We start from the raw sequence: 16,061 nt of genomic DNA on the forward strand, positions 1-16,061 counted from the left end.
GAAGCAGAAAAACGAGCTCCGTTGATTGGATCACTCCTGTGGTAGGAGTCTCTGATTCGCTTTGGCTAACGTGATAAAAGAGACGCCATTCAGTGTGACCTTGAAGCCTCCTTGGCCCAGGCTCCTCCAAAAGGCTGCCATTACGCATTTCAAACCGGGCCAAGTATGAGTTTTTAGAAGGACCAGTGGGGTTGACTGACCAAGCCGCAAAGTCCACAGACCGAGGCAAGCTTGGGTGGGTTGATGTGTTCGCCAGTGCAGCCAGGCAGGGCCAGGCAAGGCTGCCACAGGAAAGGCTGAGCCCGGGGTGCTCTACCCCGCTTCCTGGGGACGCTGCTTCCTGGATCAGCCGTCTGGATCTGCCTCTTTTTTGCATTGTCATGTGGTTTATTAGAGCAAATTGGTGTGTCCAAATGGCAATGTGTTTGTTCCCCTTCTCCAGCAGCGTGAGGAAACTGCAGCCACAGGGGAGGGTTTTGAACCGTGGAATGGAATTCACACTGCAAGCTTGGTGTTTGGTGTTTTCTTTTTTTGTTTGTTTGTTTTGCTTTTTTAACTGAGCAGATCCAGATGCCCCTGTGGCACCAACTTCTCAAACTCTTGACACTTGGGGCTGAAGTTCTCCACTTAAGCTTGTTCTTTCTTTTTTTTCTCCTTTCTCGAACATGGTGGAACTGACAGCTGAGTTACAAAATCCTAAGCCTCCTCTGCATACTCCTCTGGGGGAACGCAACCTCCTTTTAAGGAGTGAAAATAGAATTTCAAGTAGATACACAGGTGATAGAAATACAGAGATTAAGGGCATCAAAGGCTTCAGAACACACAGGCAGGGCAGAGCCCAGGGCAAGACAGGGCTGCTGCCTGCAGCTCTCGACCCAGCCCCTCAGGTAACCGTGCAGCAGGTCCTGAGACCCACCAGTCTGTCCCCTGCCTTGAGGGGAATGGGAGCCTTAGGAGGAACTGAGGCAGCTCTGATTTTGAAACATAAGAAATATTTTTGCTCTTCTCCTGTCTGGAAGGTCTGGAAAGCAGGAGAGGTCTCTAGCTTGCTTGTGTGCAGAGTGGTGGCTGCCTCCGGGTCTCCCTGCCTCCCTCATAATCTCCTGTCCTGCATAGCGAGGGAAGCGGCCTCTGATGTCACACCAGGGTCGGCCAGAGCAGGCAGTGCAGTTAGGGCTTTAGCGCTGGATATTGCCAGAGAGAGTCTGACCTAGAAATAATTCAAGATAAAAGGCAAGGTAAAGCAAGGAGTGGGGAGGGCCCAGGTGGCCCCAGTAACAACCTGAGACCTCCCACCTCAGGGAGGTGTGGACGGGAACAGTAACAGGAAGCCCCGAGGGTCCATTCTCTCCCGGTGCCCGCAGGGCTGGGTGAGCTGCACTAGCTCCAGATTTGGCAGTGGCTCCCTCCTAGGTTCCTGCTCACCAGGCCGGTGTGGGCAGAAGGAGGAACAAGTGGGGAGTCAGCTCATGTTCTCAGGTTTGGAGGCAGAGGATGGCAGGGCAGCCTGTCCTGAGCCCTGGCCAGGCATGTACCCAAGCCCCCAGGTTCCCCCAGGTCCAACAGCAGCAGCCCAAGCACCTCCACTCGCCTTGGTCTGCACTCCACCCTTCCTCCCATTCACCTTCCCTTTCCCCTTCCCCACCTCCACTCACCTTGGCCTGCACTCCACCCTTCCTCCCCTTCACCTTCCCTTTCCTTCCCCACCTCCACTCACCTTGGCCTGCACTCCACCCTTCCTCCCCTTCACCTTCCCTTTCCTTCCCCACCTCCACTCACCTTGGCCTGCACTCCACCCTTCCTCCCCTTGGCCTTCCCTTTCCCCTTCCCCACCTCCACTCACCTTGGCCTGCACTCCACCCTTCCTCCCCTTCACCTTCCCTTTCCCCTTCCCCACCTCCACTCACCTTGGCCTGCACTCCACCCTTCCTCCCCTTCACCTTCCCTTTCCCCTTCCCCACCTCCACTCACCTTGGCCTGCACTCTACCCTTCCTCCCCTTCACCTTCCCTTTCCTTCCCCACCTCCACTCACCTTGGCCTGCACTCCACCCTTCCTCCCCTTGGCCTTCCCTTTCCCCTTCCCCACCTCCACTCACCTTGGCCTGCACTCCACCCTTCCTCCCCTTCACCTTCCCTTTCCTTCCCCACCTCCACTCACCTTGGCCTGCACTCCACCCTTCCTCCCCTTCACCTTCCCTTTCCCCTTCCCCACCTCCACTCACCTTGGCCTGCACTCCACCCTTCCTCCCCTTGGCCTTCCCTTTCCCCTTCCCCACCTCCACTCACCTTGGCCTGCACTCTACCCTTCCTCCCCTTCACCTTCCCTTTCCTTCCCCACCTCCACTCACCTTGGCCTGCACTCCACCCTTCCTCCCCTTCACCTTCCCTTTCCTTCCCCACCTCCACTCACCTTGGCCTGCACTCCACCCTTCCTCCCATTCACCTTCCCTTTCCTTCCCCACCTCCACTCACCTTGGCCTGCACTCCACCCTTCCTCCCCTTCACCTTCCCTTTCCTTCCCCACCTCCACTCACCTTGGCCTGCACTCCACCCTTCCTCCCCTTCACCTTCCCTTTCCCCTTCCCCACCTCCACTCACCTTGGCCTGCACTCCACCCTTCCTCCCCTTCACCTTCCCTTTCCTTCCCCAGGGCCCCTGAGGGAGACCATCTGCAGGAGCATCACTTGCAAGGGAGGCCTCCCCTCTCTTATGCTGCCCCTCTCCCTTCCAGGGTTTTGTACAGCCTGGAGGGTTGGAGCCTCCTAGAGGCCCCAGGGCAGAGGGGAGTAGGAGGGCAACAGCTTCAGAGCAAGGGCTGCAAACCAGACCCTCTCCAGCACTGAGTAGCCCCCTAATCCCTCCCTTTGGGACAGGGGCTGTGGAAAGTAGAAGGAGGTGATACAAGGGAAGTGCTGGAGTCCCAAGCAGCTGGGGCATGAGGCCCCTTCAGAGGGCCTCAAATGCACACATACCCACAGCTGGGAGAGAGGCCATCCACCAACCCATGTCCTCAAAGAGTGCTGGGCTCCACTTAGGATGCAGGACTCTCTGCCCAGACAAACGGGAGAGCGGTGAGGGCTGCTTCCTCAGCACTGCAGAGGCAGGGGCTCCCAGGGCAACTGGCTCTGGGCCCACACGATTCCAAAGCTTGTGGTAGTTCCTGATGGAGTTGTCTGTTCCTCCACCCAGGGCATTAAGAACTAGGAATGAAGGGGAAGTGGGGAGAATGAAAACACAGGAGCACAGCCCAGCGGCCTGGGCACGGTCTAGCTCTGCAGAGAGTGGACTGAGCTGTCCACTCGTTACAGTGGGCGGCTGCCCTCCCAGCTGAGGGGTAAGTCTAGTGCAGCAAACCCTGGCCTGCCTTCTGCCACTGCCACTGAGGTCTGTATTTCTCGGAGGGGCCCTTCTGTTCTCACCCCCCTCTTGCTGTGCTAACTGCACCTCCTGTTGCCGACGGGTTCCAGAACGCAGAGGAAAACTCGCGCATCTCCATCACCTTCTTCCGCCTATTCCGGGTCATGCGCCTGGTGAAGCTGCTGAGCCGCGGGGAGGGCATCCGGACGCTGCTGTGGACCTTCATCAAGTCCTTCCAGGTAGCCGCCCCTCATGTCCTGCGGCCTGGGGATCCCAGGGCTGCCGCCTGGCCCAGAACACAGCTGGCACAGGGAGGAGCCCTCCACTCTGGGGCCCTGCTCCTTCCTCTGTGTGGCGGAACTCGGCCGCTCTACCTGGCTCCCTGTTTCCGCACTGAGAGGCTTAGACGAAGCGTGTGGTTTCCAAGGCAGGCTCAGAGCCCGAGAAGGCCAGGTGGTAAAGGAGGGATGGGAGCTACGGGGAGGCGGAAAGGGTCTGCCTGACTTTTAACCATCATTTATGTCTTTCTCCACAAGAATTTACTGGACCAAGGGGTTTTGTGGTAAGGAACAAACCTGAAAAACATGGGCCTGGACAACCTGGTGACCGCTATTGCCCTTCGAATTCAGCATTTTCAGAATCTGGCCCATCGCCCTCCTCCTCGCAGGCATTTCAGCAGCATCTGCTGACAGCACCTGTCATGTCCTCGGCCAGAGTCGCAGGACCCTGGTGTCCTCCGCTCGGCTAGACAGGCCTTTCGAATGGGCCCAGGACTGCCTGGCCACGTGATGCGTTCCTTTTCTCAGCCACTGTTTTCCCGTTAAAACAGAATGACAGTCAGCCTCTGCCAGCTCGGAGGAGCCTTTGTAGGGTTGAAGTTAGGAGAAGCAAAGCTGCTGGGCCACTTGACTTCCCCCAGATGAGTGCTGAACCCGTGAAGGCGGTTCATGCTTCCCTGGGCTGGCGGAACGCAGGCTTCTCTCCCACCATGGAGGGGCCGCTCTCAGCCTTCCCCAGACCAGAATCTGTCAGGGAAGCTCCTTTGTGTGCCCCACCCCGGCCAGTCCCCGCCTGCGGACAGGGCGTGCCTGGGCCTGGTCTGGTGTGCCCATGGCTATAGCTGTAGCCAGAGGAAAGATGCCCATCCCCGCTCTGCCCCCGGCAGCCTCCAGCCAGGGACTGACCATCCAAGGCTCTCAAGGGAGCTCCCAATGGCCAGGCTTCCTCTGAGCCGCCAGGGCTGACCCCCGCCTAATGGTGAGCTGGGGCTCCTGCACTCCCAGCCCGGGTCGGCCCAGGCTCTGGGGATTCAAAAAAGTAGGCCCCAGTGGAAGCAGGACTGCCACTGACTCTGCACTTGGGTGCACGTGGAACCCACGGCTGTGAGTGGCCATACTCGCCCTGCCCCCCGACATCTCCCGGGTCTGGGAAGAGACGCAGACTGGGTGACTGCGAGGGCCTGACGGTGGCACAGGCGTTCGGGCCAGGCAGCGGGCGCCTGCTCTGGCTGCACCCTCTAGTGACCAGCGGCGGCTGAAGCGGCGCCTGGGAACAAGCGGCGCCTGGGAACACGGGCCGGGCCTCCCATCCTGGGGACCATGGCCTCTCCCTAGAAGTGTCGGGGGCTCTGGAAATTTAGTCGTCCTAGTTGCCAGGCAGATAATGCATTAAGCGAATAGAATGTATGGAACCCAACTCTGTGCAAGGCGTGCACTAAGCACTTTATAAGCCTTAACTCATTTAAACCACAAAACCTCTGAGAGGTCATTACTATTATTTCCATTTTTCTGATGAGGAGACTGAAGCTCAGAGAAGTGCCCCAGCTCTCATAGATAGAAAGTGGCAAAAACAGGATTTGAACCCATGATCTTTCTTTTAAATTTTTCCTTATTAAATGTTTTCATTGCAATAGTAATACCCGCTCACTACAACTAGTGGGATAGAATGAAGCTGTGTAAAGGAAGGGTGTAACTTGCCACTACCCCACTCCTCCACAGGTAACCACAGTCAGCTGGGTGCTGTCCACGATTTCTCCCGCCTCGTACAAACATACCGCACATGTGTAGTCGGAGGAGGCTTTGCTCTTTCTTGATTGTTTTGCCCAGGTAGTGTCGCACTATATGGTTACTCTGCGGCCTGCTTTGAAAACCCAGCTGAAATGGGAAGTCAGTTCCGGTTTCTCAGACCTTCCCCCAGGTTCCCCGTAGTCCTGTGGGACTCTTGGAAGTGTCCCCCAGCCCAAACCAGGCAATAGCTGATGGCCGCAGAGACAGGGATGCGGCGCTCCCTGGGAAGGGGCCCAGCTGGCCTCTGCACTCCGGCCTCATGGGAGTCTCCTGCACTTCCTTCCAGGCCCTGCCCTATGTGGCCCTCCTGATCGTGATGCTGTTCTTCATCTACGCGGTGATCGGGATGCAGGTAGGGAGGCTCCCATCACGGGGCTCCTGGCCTCCTGCTCTCCTCCTCTCCTGCTCTGTCTCTTCCCAGTTCCCAGCACCACATTCCCTCACGCCTTCCTCCCTCCCTTCTCCCTTTCATTCCTGACTGTCCCTCTCCCTCCTCTTCCATTTTCTGAGGCCCAAAAAGCCACAGGAATGGGAACTTTCCCCAAATGGATCTCCTGTAGGTAACAGGAGAGTGGCCAGGTACAGAATACACAGCCCAGAGAGCTTCCCTCCCCGAGGCCTGGGTTCTGCTCTCGGTAGAGGAAAGACACTCCTGAGTTATGCAAGGGGCCTCGGGAGAGACACAGCCCCTTCTCAAGAAACAGCAGCAAGGTGTGTCTGCCCAGCACCCCTGTTTGTGTCCAGGTCTGATGGGCCTGAGAATTACCCCAACCAGATTCATTGGAAGCTAATGACTGAGAGGGAGGGAGGAAAGAAGAAGGAAGCAAGGAAGGGCAAAATCAACACAAGGCTCACCACATCAAACGTGCAGCAGTTTTCTGGGGCCTCCCCTCCCAGGTGCCCACTGCACCTTTCACCACAAACCTGGAGCTCTCCATTCCCGTCTCCGGGCTCCAGCTTGAGGTCCCAAGGTCAAACCTGGCAGGACGCCCACAGTGGCCCAGAGCGTTTCCTTGGCCGCTCCTCCAGGAAGTCCCCTACTTACTCATCGCAGAAAGACCCAAGATTCAGTTGCCAAAACCTTTTGAGACTAAAAGAGCTACCTTGATACCTGATAACGGTGGCAGTTTCTAAGATAAGCACAGCTTTAAAAGACCAGGAAAAAAAAGGGATTTCAGGAATGAATGAAGCCTGCCCTAGCCCCAGATCACTCACTCCACATCACTCCGAAATGCAAGAACTAAATTTGAAAGAGTGCTTGGGCGTGCAGCACTGAAATAGCAAAGAAAATAACACAGTGCATCCTGTGTTCTGTCAGAAGCAGGGTCCCTGTCCCAGCATCCACCACTCTCAGCCCCAGCTCCCACCGGGCTGTGGGGACCTGCCTGAGGCTGTGGGCTCTTTGATTCTCATGCTTGTCCAGTGTGGGGATTGTGCGCAGGGGCTGGGTGGGGCAGCAGGTGCCTGCCAGGTTGCATGGGAAGACTATTCAGCTTGTGGCGGCCAGTTCCAGGGACACCTGAGACCCCTGAAGAGACCACTGAACAATGGTGGGAAATTAGGATCCTCTCTGTCCACAAATCACTAAACACCTCTTCCTTCCCTCTCCTAGGTGTTTGGGAAAATTGCCCTGAATGATACCACAGAGATCAACCGGAACAACAACTTTCAGACCTTCCCCCAGGCCGTGCTGCTCCTCTTCAGGTGGGTCCCTGAGGACACAGGTGCACAGATACACACACACCTGCGTGGTGCCACACTGTGGCCTGGTGGTAGAATGAAAGGGAACTGTTTCCCAGGGAGTAGGAAGGGAGAGGATGTGTGCTTGGTGTCTGCCTGACAAGGAGGCCAGTGGGTCCATTGTCATTTATGATAACTTTCTACAGAGAAACACACTATGCACTGGCACACCTGCTGGAAACCAGCCAAAACCATTAGGGGAGCAAAAGTCACATGCTGAAAGCAGCCTGGCTTAGAGTCTGAACAGGCCCAAAGCCAACCTGCCAACATGCTTTGCGACCTTGAGCGAGACGTCTAACCTGAACCTCAGTTTTCTCGTCCAATAAGTACGAATATCTATCACTATACCAGCACCTGTCTGTGCCATTTGCTGTGCTGGACGCTTATGTCCACATGCACTGGCGTCATCCTCATTTAATCCTCAACACAATACTAGCAAACTGAATCCAGCAGTACATGAAAAAGATGATACATCATGATCAAGTGGGTTTCATTCCAGGGATGCAAGGATGGTTCAACATATGCACATCAATAAGTGTAATACACTATGTTAACAGAATGAAGGAAAAAAGACCCACATGATCATCTCAATAGATGCAGAAAAGCACTTGACAAAATTCAACATCCTTTCATGACAAAAACTCTCAACAAATTAGGCATAGAAGGAAGGTACTGCAACACAATAAAGGCCACATATGACAAGGCCACAGCTAACATCACACTTAGTGGTGAAAAGTTGAAAGCTTTTCCTTTAAGATGAGGAACAAGACAAAGATGCCCACTCTCACCACTTCTATTCAACATGATAATACTGGAAGTCCTAGCCAGAGCAATTAGACAAATTTTAAAAAGTTATCCAAATAGGAAAGGAACAAGTGAAATTTTCTGTTTGCTGATGACATGATCTTATGTATAGAAAATCCTAAAGATCACCAAAATCTATTACAACTGATAAACTAATTCAGTAAAGTTGCAGGACACAAAATCAACACACAAGAATGAGTAGCATTTATTTACACTAACAATGAACTATCTGAAAGAGAGATTAAGAAATCAGCCCCTTTTACAATAGCAACAAAAAACTAAAATACTTAGGAAAAAATTTAATGATCCATAAACTGAGAACTTATAAAACATTGATAAAAGAAATAGTTGTGACACAAATAAATGGAAAGATATCTTGTGTTCATGAATTAGAATAATTACTATTGTTAAAATGACAATAGTACACAAAGCAATCTACAAATTCAATGCAATTCCTATCAAAATGCCAATGTCATTTTTTATGGAAATGGAAAAAATTATCCTAAAATTCATACGGAACCACAAAAGACCCTGAATAGCCAAAGCAATCTTGAGCAAGAAGAACAAAGCTGGAGGCACCACACTGCCTGATATCAAAATCTGTTACAAAGCTATAGTAACCAAAACAGCATGGTACTGGCATGAAAACAGACACATAGAGCAATGGCTCAGGATAGAAACCTGAGAAATGAACCCACTCATTTACAGCCAATTGATTTTCGACAAAGGTGCCAAGAACACAGAATGGAGAAAGAAACAGCTTCTTTAATAAATAGTGTTGCCAAAAAGGAAAAAAGGGAATTACTTTGAAAATCATCATTAGCATTAGACTTTTAATTAACAAAAGTATATATGTAATAGAAGACAATGAAATAATATGTTCAAAATTATGAGGAAAATGTATTCTTGAACCTGGCCCTGTATATGCAGTCTAATCAGCATTCAAGTAGCCAAGCAAAATACATTTCCAAGTGTTTAAGAACCCATAAAGTTTACTGCCCCACATAAGTCCTCCTTGAAGCAGTTACTCAGGCTGTATTTCCACAGAATGAAAAACGAATCAAAGAAATAGAATGAGCAGAGTAATGATATGAGTGAAAAAATAATGAAGTTTAGGCCAGGCACGGTGGCTCACGCCTGTAATCCCAGCACTTTGGGAGGCCGAGGCGGGTGGATCACAAGGTCAGGAGATCGAGACCACGGTGAAACCCCGTCTCTACTAAAAATAGAAAAAAATTAGCCGGGCGCAGTGGCCGGCGCCTGTAGTCCCAGCTACTCGGGAGGCTGAGGCAGGAGAATGGCGTGAACCCGGGAGGCGGAGCTTGCAGTGAGCCAAGATTGCGCCACTGCACTCCAGCATGGGCGACAGAGCGAGACTCCGTCTCAAAAAAAAAAAAAAAAAAAAAATGAAGTTTATAGTTGTGAGTTTTGAACAAGGACATTATAAAGTTTATATAAAATCTACATAATTGTTAAGGGGAAAATGTACAAAACCTTAATGACAATTTGGAAGTAATATTTTATGTTACCTCAGCAAGGTAGGAAGTGAGGTGGTAGAAGAATTAGAAACATAAAACCACGCTAAGGTTCTTCTCTTGTTTGGGGATAAGAATAGATACTGTTTAATTCTGTACATAACTAAGGGAAAAGTGTGTATAAATATAAATGTTAAATACTTAAAGGTCAATCACTAAAAAAATAGAAATGGAATGTATACATTCCAAACCACTAGAGGAAAAAGTAGATAAAGAAAACTTAGCAATTCAGCAAAAGGAAGGTAAAGCAAAAGTAGAAAAATAAATAAATAAAACATGGAAATTAGAATAATAAAAGGAGATGGCAGGAATAAGAACAAAGATAATTACTAAACTTATTGAGCTAAAGTTCACTATTAAAAGATAGATACTCTGATGCTGGCTTTAAGAAATCTAGCTCTAGCCTGTTTATAACAGTTATAGTAAAACAAAATGACCTAAAGAAAATGAAAATAAAAGGACAGAAAAATGAACACCATGTAAGGCTCACAATGTAGATGTAATAATAGCAGTAGCAGAAGAAATAGAATTCCAGGTGAAAGGCATTAAACAAGACAGAGAGGGATTTTATGCTGATAAAGGGTATAATCCATCAAAAACATGTAACGGTCATAAAACTACATGAGCCTAACAATATAGTTTGGAAATGTATCAATTACATATTGATAGAAGTATAAGGAGAACACACACACACACACACACACACACACAGTGGAAGATTTAATACAGGTAGTAGAGCATGACAGATCAAATAGACCAAAATAGAAAAAAGGGTAAAGAATATCTAAGTAATACAAGTAACAGACTTGATCTTACAGATTTATACTCAATAAATGGCCAAAAAACCACATTCTTTTTAAACACCCCAGAAACATTCACAACAATTAGCCAACATTTAAGTCACAAAGAATTTAACAAATTCTAAAACTGCTCTTACTTTGATATAGCAAAATTAGAAATTAGCCATAAAAACAATAACCTCTCCAAAATCTACTTAAAATTTTGGCACTCTTCTTAGTGACTCAAAGCTGAAACTACCATCTGCAGTCATGTGCCACATGATGACATTTCAGCCAATGACAGTCTGCCTAAAATTACAATGGAGCTGAAAAATTCCTATCACCCAGTGACGCCATACATCATCACCCAGCGCAGTGCCTCACTCAGGTGTTCATGGTGCTGCCAGTCGTATGAAAGTATAGCTTGGCCGGGCGCGGTGGCTCACGCCTGTAATCCCAGCACTTGGGGAGGCCAAGGCAGGCAAACTACCTGAAGTCAGGAGTTTGAGACCAGCTTGGCCAACATGGTAAAAACCCATCTCTATTAAAAATACAAAATTAGGCCGGGCGCAGTGGCTCAAGCCTGTAACCCCAGCACTTTGAGAGGCCGAGACGGGCAGATCACGAGGTCAGGAGATCGAGACTATCCTGGCTAACATGGTGAAACCCCGTCTCTACTAAAAAAAAAATACAAAAAACTAGCCGGGCGAGGTGGCGGGCGCCTGTAGTCCCAGCTACTCGGGAGGCTGAGGCAGGAAAATGGCGTAAACCCGGGAGGCGGAGCTTGCAGTGAGCTGAGATCCAGCCACTGCACTCCAGCCTGGGCGACAGAGCGAGACTCTGTCTCAAAAAAAAAAAAAAAAGTATAGCTTATACAATTATGTACAGTACATAATATTTGATAACGAGAATAAAGGACTGTGTCACTGGTCTATATATTTACTGCACTATACTTTTATCATTATTTTGCAGTGTACTGCTTCTACTTATTTTTTTTAAGTTAACCGTAAAACAGCCTTAGGCAGGTCCTGCAGGAGGTATTCCAGAAGAAAGCATTGTTATCATAGGAGATGACAGCTCCATGCGTGTTACTGTCCCGGAAGACCTTCCAACGGGACAAGATGTGGGGGTGGAAGACAGTGATACTGATGATCCTGACCCTGTGTAGGCCTAGGCTAATGTGTGGGTTTGTGTCTTAGCTTTTAACAAAAAACAAAAAACAAAAAAAAAAAGGTTAATAGAAAAAAAAAACAAAATAAGGATATAAAGAAAAATATTTTGTACAGCTGTACAATGTGTGTTTTAAGTTGCGTTATTACAGAAGAGTCCAAAAGTTAAAAAAATTAAAAAGTTTATAAAGTAAAAATGTTACATTAACCTGAAGTTAATTTATTACTGAAGAAAGAAAAGTACTTTTTATAAATGTGTGTAGCCTAAGTGTATAGTGTTTCTAGTCTCCAGTGGTGTACGGCAGTGTGCGGTCACGTCCTAGGCCTTCACATTCACTCACCACTCACTCACTGCTCCACCCACAACAACTTTCAGTCCTGCAAGCTCCATTCATGGTATGCGCCCCCTACAGGTGCACCATCTTTGAATCTTTTTTACTGTGCCTATTTTACTACTCCTTCTCAGTGTTTAGGTATGTTTAGATACACAAATACTTACCATTGTGTTCCGGTTGCCTGCAATATTCGGTACAGTCACATGCTGTATAGGCTTGAAGCCTAGGAGCAGTGGGCTGTGCCGTAGAGCTGAGGTGTGTAATAGCTATGGCATCTAGGTTTGTGTGAATCCACTGTATGCTGTTTGCACAACAACAGAATTGCCTAACCGTGCATCTCCCCATTGTTAAGTGACACAGGACTGTACTTAGAAACGAGAGCCAGAGCACCATATCTGAAATGTATGAGATGCATCAATCGACACCAAAGAAAAAAATTCAGAGCCTAAAATTTATTTATATTTATTTAAAAAGATGTATATTAAATAAGCCAAAAGATGAGGGAAAGAATAGTAAAATAATCCCAGAATATGAAGGAATGCATTTTTTAAAGTAAAAGCATAAATTAATAAATTATGGATTTTATCAATAAACCCTAAAGCTGATCCTTTGAAAAGACCAATAAACAGACAAAGCATCAAATCCAATTTAAAAAAAAAAACAACAACAACATCAGGAATGCAAAAAGCAACGTAATTACAGGTGTGGAAGTGATTTTTAGAATGATAAGAGAATCTCATGCCTCTCTTTGGTGGCACCTCAGAGGTGATCAGCTGCTTCAAGATGAAGCAGAAGGTCTCCTTCTCAGCCAGTGGCTGCCAGAAACTCGTTGAAGTGGACAGTGGATGCAAACCAGACCTTTTATGAGAAGCATATGGCCTCAGAAGTCGCCGGTGCCACTCTGGGTGAAGAATGGAAGGCTTACGAGGGTCAGATCACCGGTGCAAATGGCCCGCGAGGTTTCCCTGTGAAGGAGTGTGTCCTGACCTGTGGTTGTGTCCACCTGCTACTGCATGTGGGGCGTGTTCTGTTACAGACCAAGGGGAACTGCAGAAGGAAAACACAGATGGCTCAGGGTTGCATTGTGAGTGCCAATCTGACTTCTTAATTTGGTTTTTGTAAAAAAAGATAGGGGAGAGAGAAGACTAGACTGATACTACTGTGCCTTCTCACCTGAGGTCCAAAAGAGATGGCACAGTCTAATAACTTTTCATTCCGTGTAAAGATGATGTCCACCAGTGAGTAAGCCCCTAAACAAAGGATATCAGGAACCTAGAACCAAAGCACCCAACACTCGGCATCTTCTTACTCCACGTGTCCTGCAACACAAATGCTGACATATTGCTCTGAAGAAATAGGACACTAAAATAAAAATAAAAATAAGTAAGGCCGGGTGCGGTGGCTCACACCTGTAATCCCAGCACTTTGGGAGGCTGAGGCAGGTGGATCATGAGGTCAGGAGTTCGAGACCAGCCTGGCCAAGACGGTGAAACCTGTCTCTACTAAAAATACAAAAATTAGCCAGGCGCAGTGGCAGGCACGTGTAATCCCAGCTACTCGGGAGGCTGAGGCAGGAGAATCGCTTGAACCTGGGAGGTGGAGGTTGCGGTGAGCTGAGATTGTGCCACTGCACTCCAGCCTCGGTGACAGAGCAAGACTCTGTCTCCAAATAAATAAATAAATATAAGGAAGAGGTTAAACAATATGCTGAACTTTTGGCCAAGAGAATGAAGGAGACCAAAGAAAAATGCCAGGAACAGATTTCCAAGACGTGGAGGCTATGTTCACTGGGAGCTTCTGAGTCTATCAAAAATAAGATTTTCACCAGGTATGGCAGCTCACACCTGTAATCCCAACAATTTGGGAGGCTGAGGTGGGAGGATCAATTAAGACCAGGAGTATGAGACCAGCCTGGGCAACATAGCAAAACCCCATCTGTAAGAATAAAAATAAAAATATTGGCCGGGCGCGGTGGCTCAAGCCTGTAATCCCAGCACTTTGGGAGGCCGAGACGGGCGGATCACAAGGTCAGGAGATCGAGACCATCCTGGCTAACACAGTGAAACCCCGTCTCTACTAAAAATACAAAAAAAACTTAGCCGGGCGAGGTGGCAGGCGCCTGTAGTCCCAGCTACTCGGGAGGCTGAGGCAGGAGAATGGCATGAACCCGGGAGGCGGAGCTTGCAGTGAGCTGAGATCCGGCCACTGCACTCCAGCCTGGGTGACAGAGCGAGACTCCGTCTCAAAAATAAATAAATAAATAAAAATAAATAAAAAATAAAAAAAATAAAAATAAAAATATTAGCCAGGTGTGGTGCCATGCGCCTGTAGTCCCAGCTACTTGAGAATCTGTGGCGGGAGGATCACTTGGGCCCAGGAGTTTGAGGTTACAGTGAGCTAAGATGGCTCCACTGCACTGTAGCCTGGGTGACAAAGTGATATCCCATCTCTAAACACATACACACACACACAAGATTTTTCTAAGAGTAGCAGACGAATAATTTCAGACTTCAAAAAAGAAGACAGAGAACATCATGAACAAATTTGTGCCAATCTATTTGAAAACCTGAATGAAGCAGATGCTTTTATGTAGAAAATAAGAATTATAAAATTACCTTAAGAATTAAAAAAAAAACAACTACAACAGAAATTGAAAAGGTAGTCAAAAATTTAGCCTTTGAAAAGGCCCAAGATTCAATATTTTTATTTGTGAGATCTACCAGACTATCAAGGAGTGGATCATTCCATTGTTATATAAACTTTCCAGGAACAGAAAGTTGTAGAAAACCTCTTCACTCATCCCATAAGACTAACACAAAGCTAATGCCAATAAGAAAAAGAGAAAAAAGCAAGCAGTTATAAATATGAAAATATGTACACATGACTGCCATTGTTTGCAGATGACAGGCTAATTCAAGTAGAAAATCTATGCAAATTAACTAAAAACCTTTTATGACAATAGAATTAATAAAGTGGAAGATTAAAAGATTAACAAAGAAAAATAATTGTTTTCCTGTGCTGGCAATAACTAATTAGTAAATGTAATAGATAAGATATTATGCTGTCACTTTTTCAATATTATTATTTTATAACTCTTACCCAATAAAATAAGACAAGAAAAATAAAGGATAAGAATTGGAGAAACAAAATTAAATGCCAAAAAAGTTGATTGCCTGTGTGTATATACAAGAAAAATTACAGAAAATTGTTAAAACTAATAGGAGAGTTCAGCAAATATTCCATAATATGAAATCAATTGTATTCCCTCTGTATCAGCAGCAAATGGATATAGCTTTTAAAATATAATGTTGAAACTATACCATTTTAAATGTACAACAAAATGAAAGGAAGGATATGCCACATTTCTGGCCAGGAGACTTAATATCATAAAGATGTCAGGATTCCCCAAGTTAATCGATATCCCAATGCAATTCTAATAAGACTTCCAACAGGATTACTCATAGAGCCTGGAACTGACTCTACTGTGTCTATGGAATAGAAAAGGAAACTGAATAGCCAAGACAAATGTTGAAGAACAACAGGTTGGAAGGACTCCTGCACTGTGAAAGGGCAGGACTTACCATAAGGCAACTTACTATGAAGACAACACAGTACTTCTGTACCAAGATAAACAAATAAACCTAAGGAATGGAATGGAAAGGCTAGAACACAACCTACACACCTATGGAAATACAACTTATGGCAGAAGAAATATTTCAATTAAGTAGGTAAAGATGTACTATTCAATAAATAGTATTAGTAAAATGACTTATCTATACAGAGAAAAATAAAAGCGTATTTCTACCTCATATCAAACATGAAAATAAATTTCAGGTTAGTAAGTTATTGTGAAAAACAAAACTTTAGAACCTTTAGAAGAACATAGAAAAGAATGTCTTTATGACCTAAAATAGAGAATGATTTTTTAAACAAGATGCAAAAAGCACAAAACATAGAGGAAAAACTGTAAATTTGACCTCATTGAAATGCATAACTTAGATCGTAAATAATGCCAGAGATAAGCCACAAATTGGAAGAAGCTATTTCTGATGCGTATAACTAACAAAGGATTAAGAATAGACATGAAACCACCATGAGACACCACCTTACTCCTGCAAGAATGGCTGTAATTTAAAAAATAAAAAATAATAGATGTTGGTATGGATGTGGTGAAAAGGGAACACTTTTACCCTGCCGGTGGGAATGTAAACTAATACAACTACTGTGGAAATCAGTATAGAGATTCCTTAAAGAAGTAAAAGTAGAACTAGCATT

The 16,061-nt window shown here is 46.9% G+C and overlaps 1 protein-coding gene across 36 annotated transcripts in view; it reads left to right on the plus strand.

Moving 5' to 3' along the window:
- CACNA1C (calcium voltage-gated channel subunit alpha1 C) overlaps positions 1 to 16,061 on the plus strand; it is a 742,107-nt gene that overhangs the window by 691,386 nt on the left and 34,660 nt on the right. For all 36 annotated transcript variants that reach the window (XM_045366394.3, XM_045366391.3, XM_045366401.3 and 33 more), the window contains 3 exons: positions 3,469 to 3,597; positions 5,711 to 5,776; positions 7,037 to 7,128. In XM_045366394.3, coding sequence (XP_045222329.2) covers positions 3,469 to 3,597; positions 5,711 to 5,776; positions 7,037 to 7,128 — 287 coding nt within the window. The remainder of the gene's footprint in view (positions 1 to 3,468; positions 3,598 to 5,710; positions 5,777 to 7,036; positions 7,129 to 16,061) is intronic.

Source organism: Macaca fascicularis, chromosome 11 (assembly GCF_037993035.2).
Source record: "Macaca fascicularis isolate 582-1 chromosome 11, T2T-MFA8v1.1".
Classification (NCBI taxonomy): Eukaryota; Metazoa; Chordata; class Mammalia; order Primates; family Cercopithecidae; genus Macaca; species Macaca fascicularis.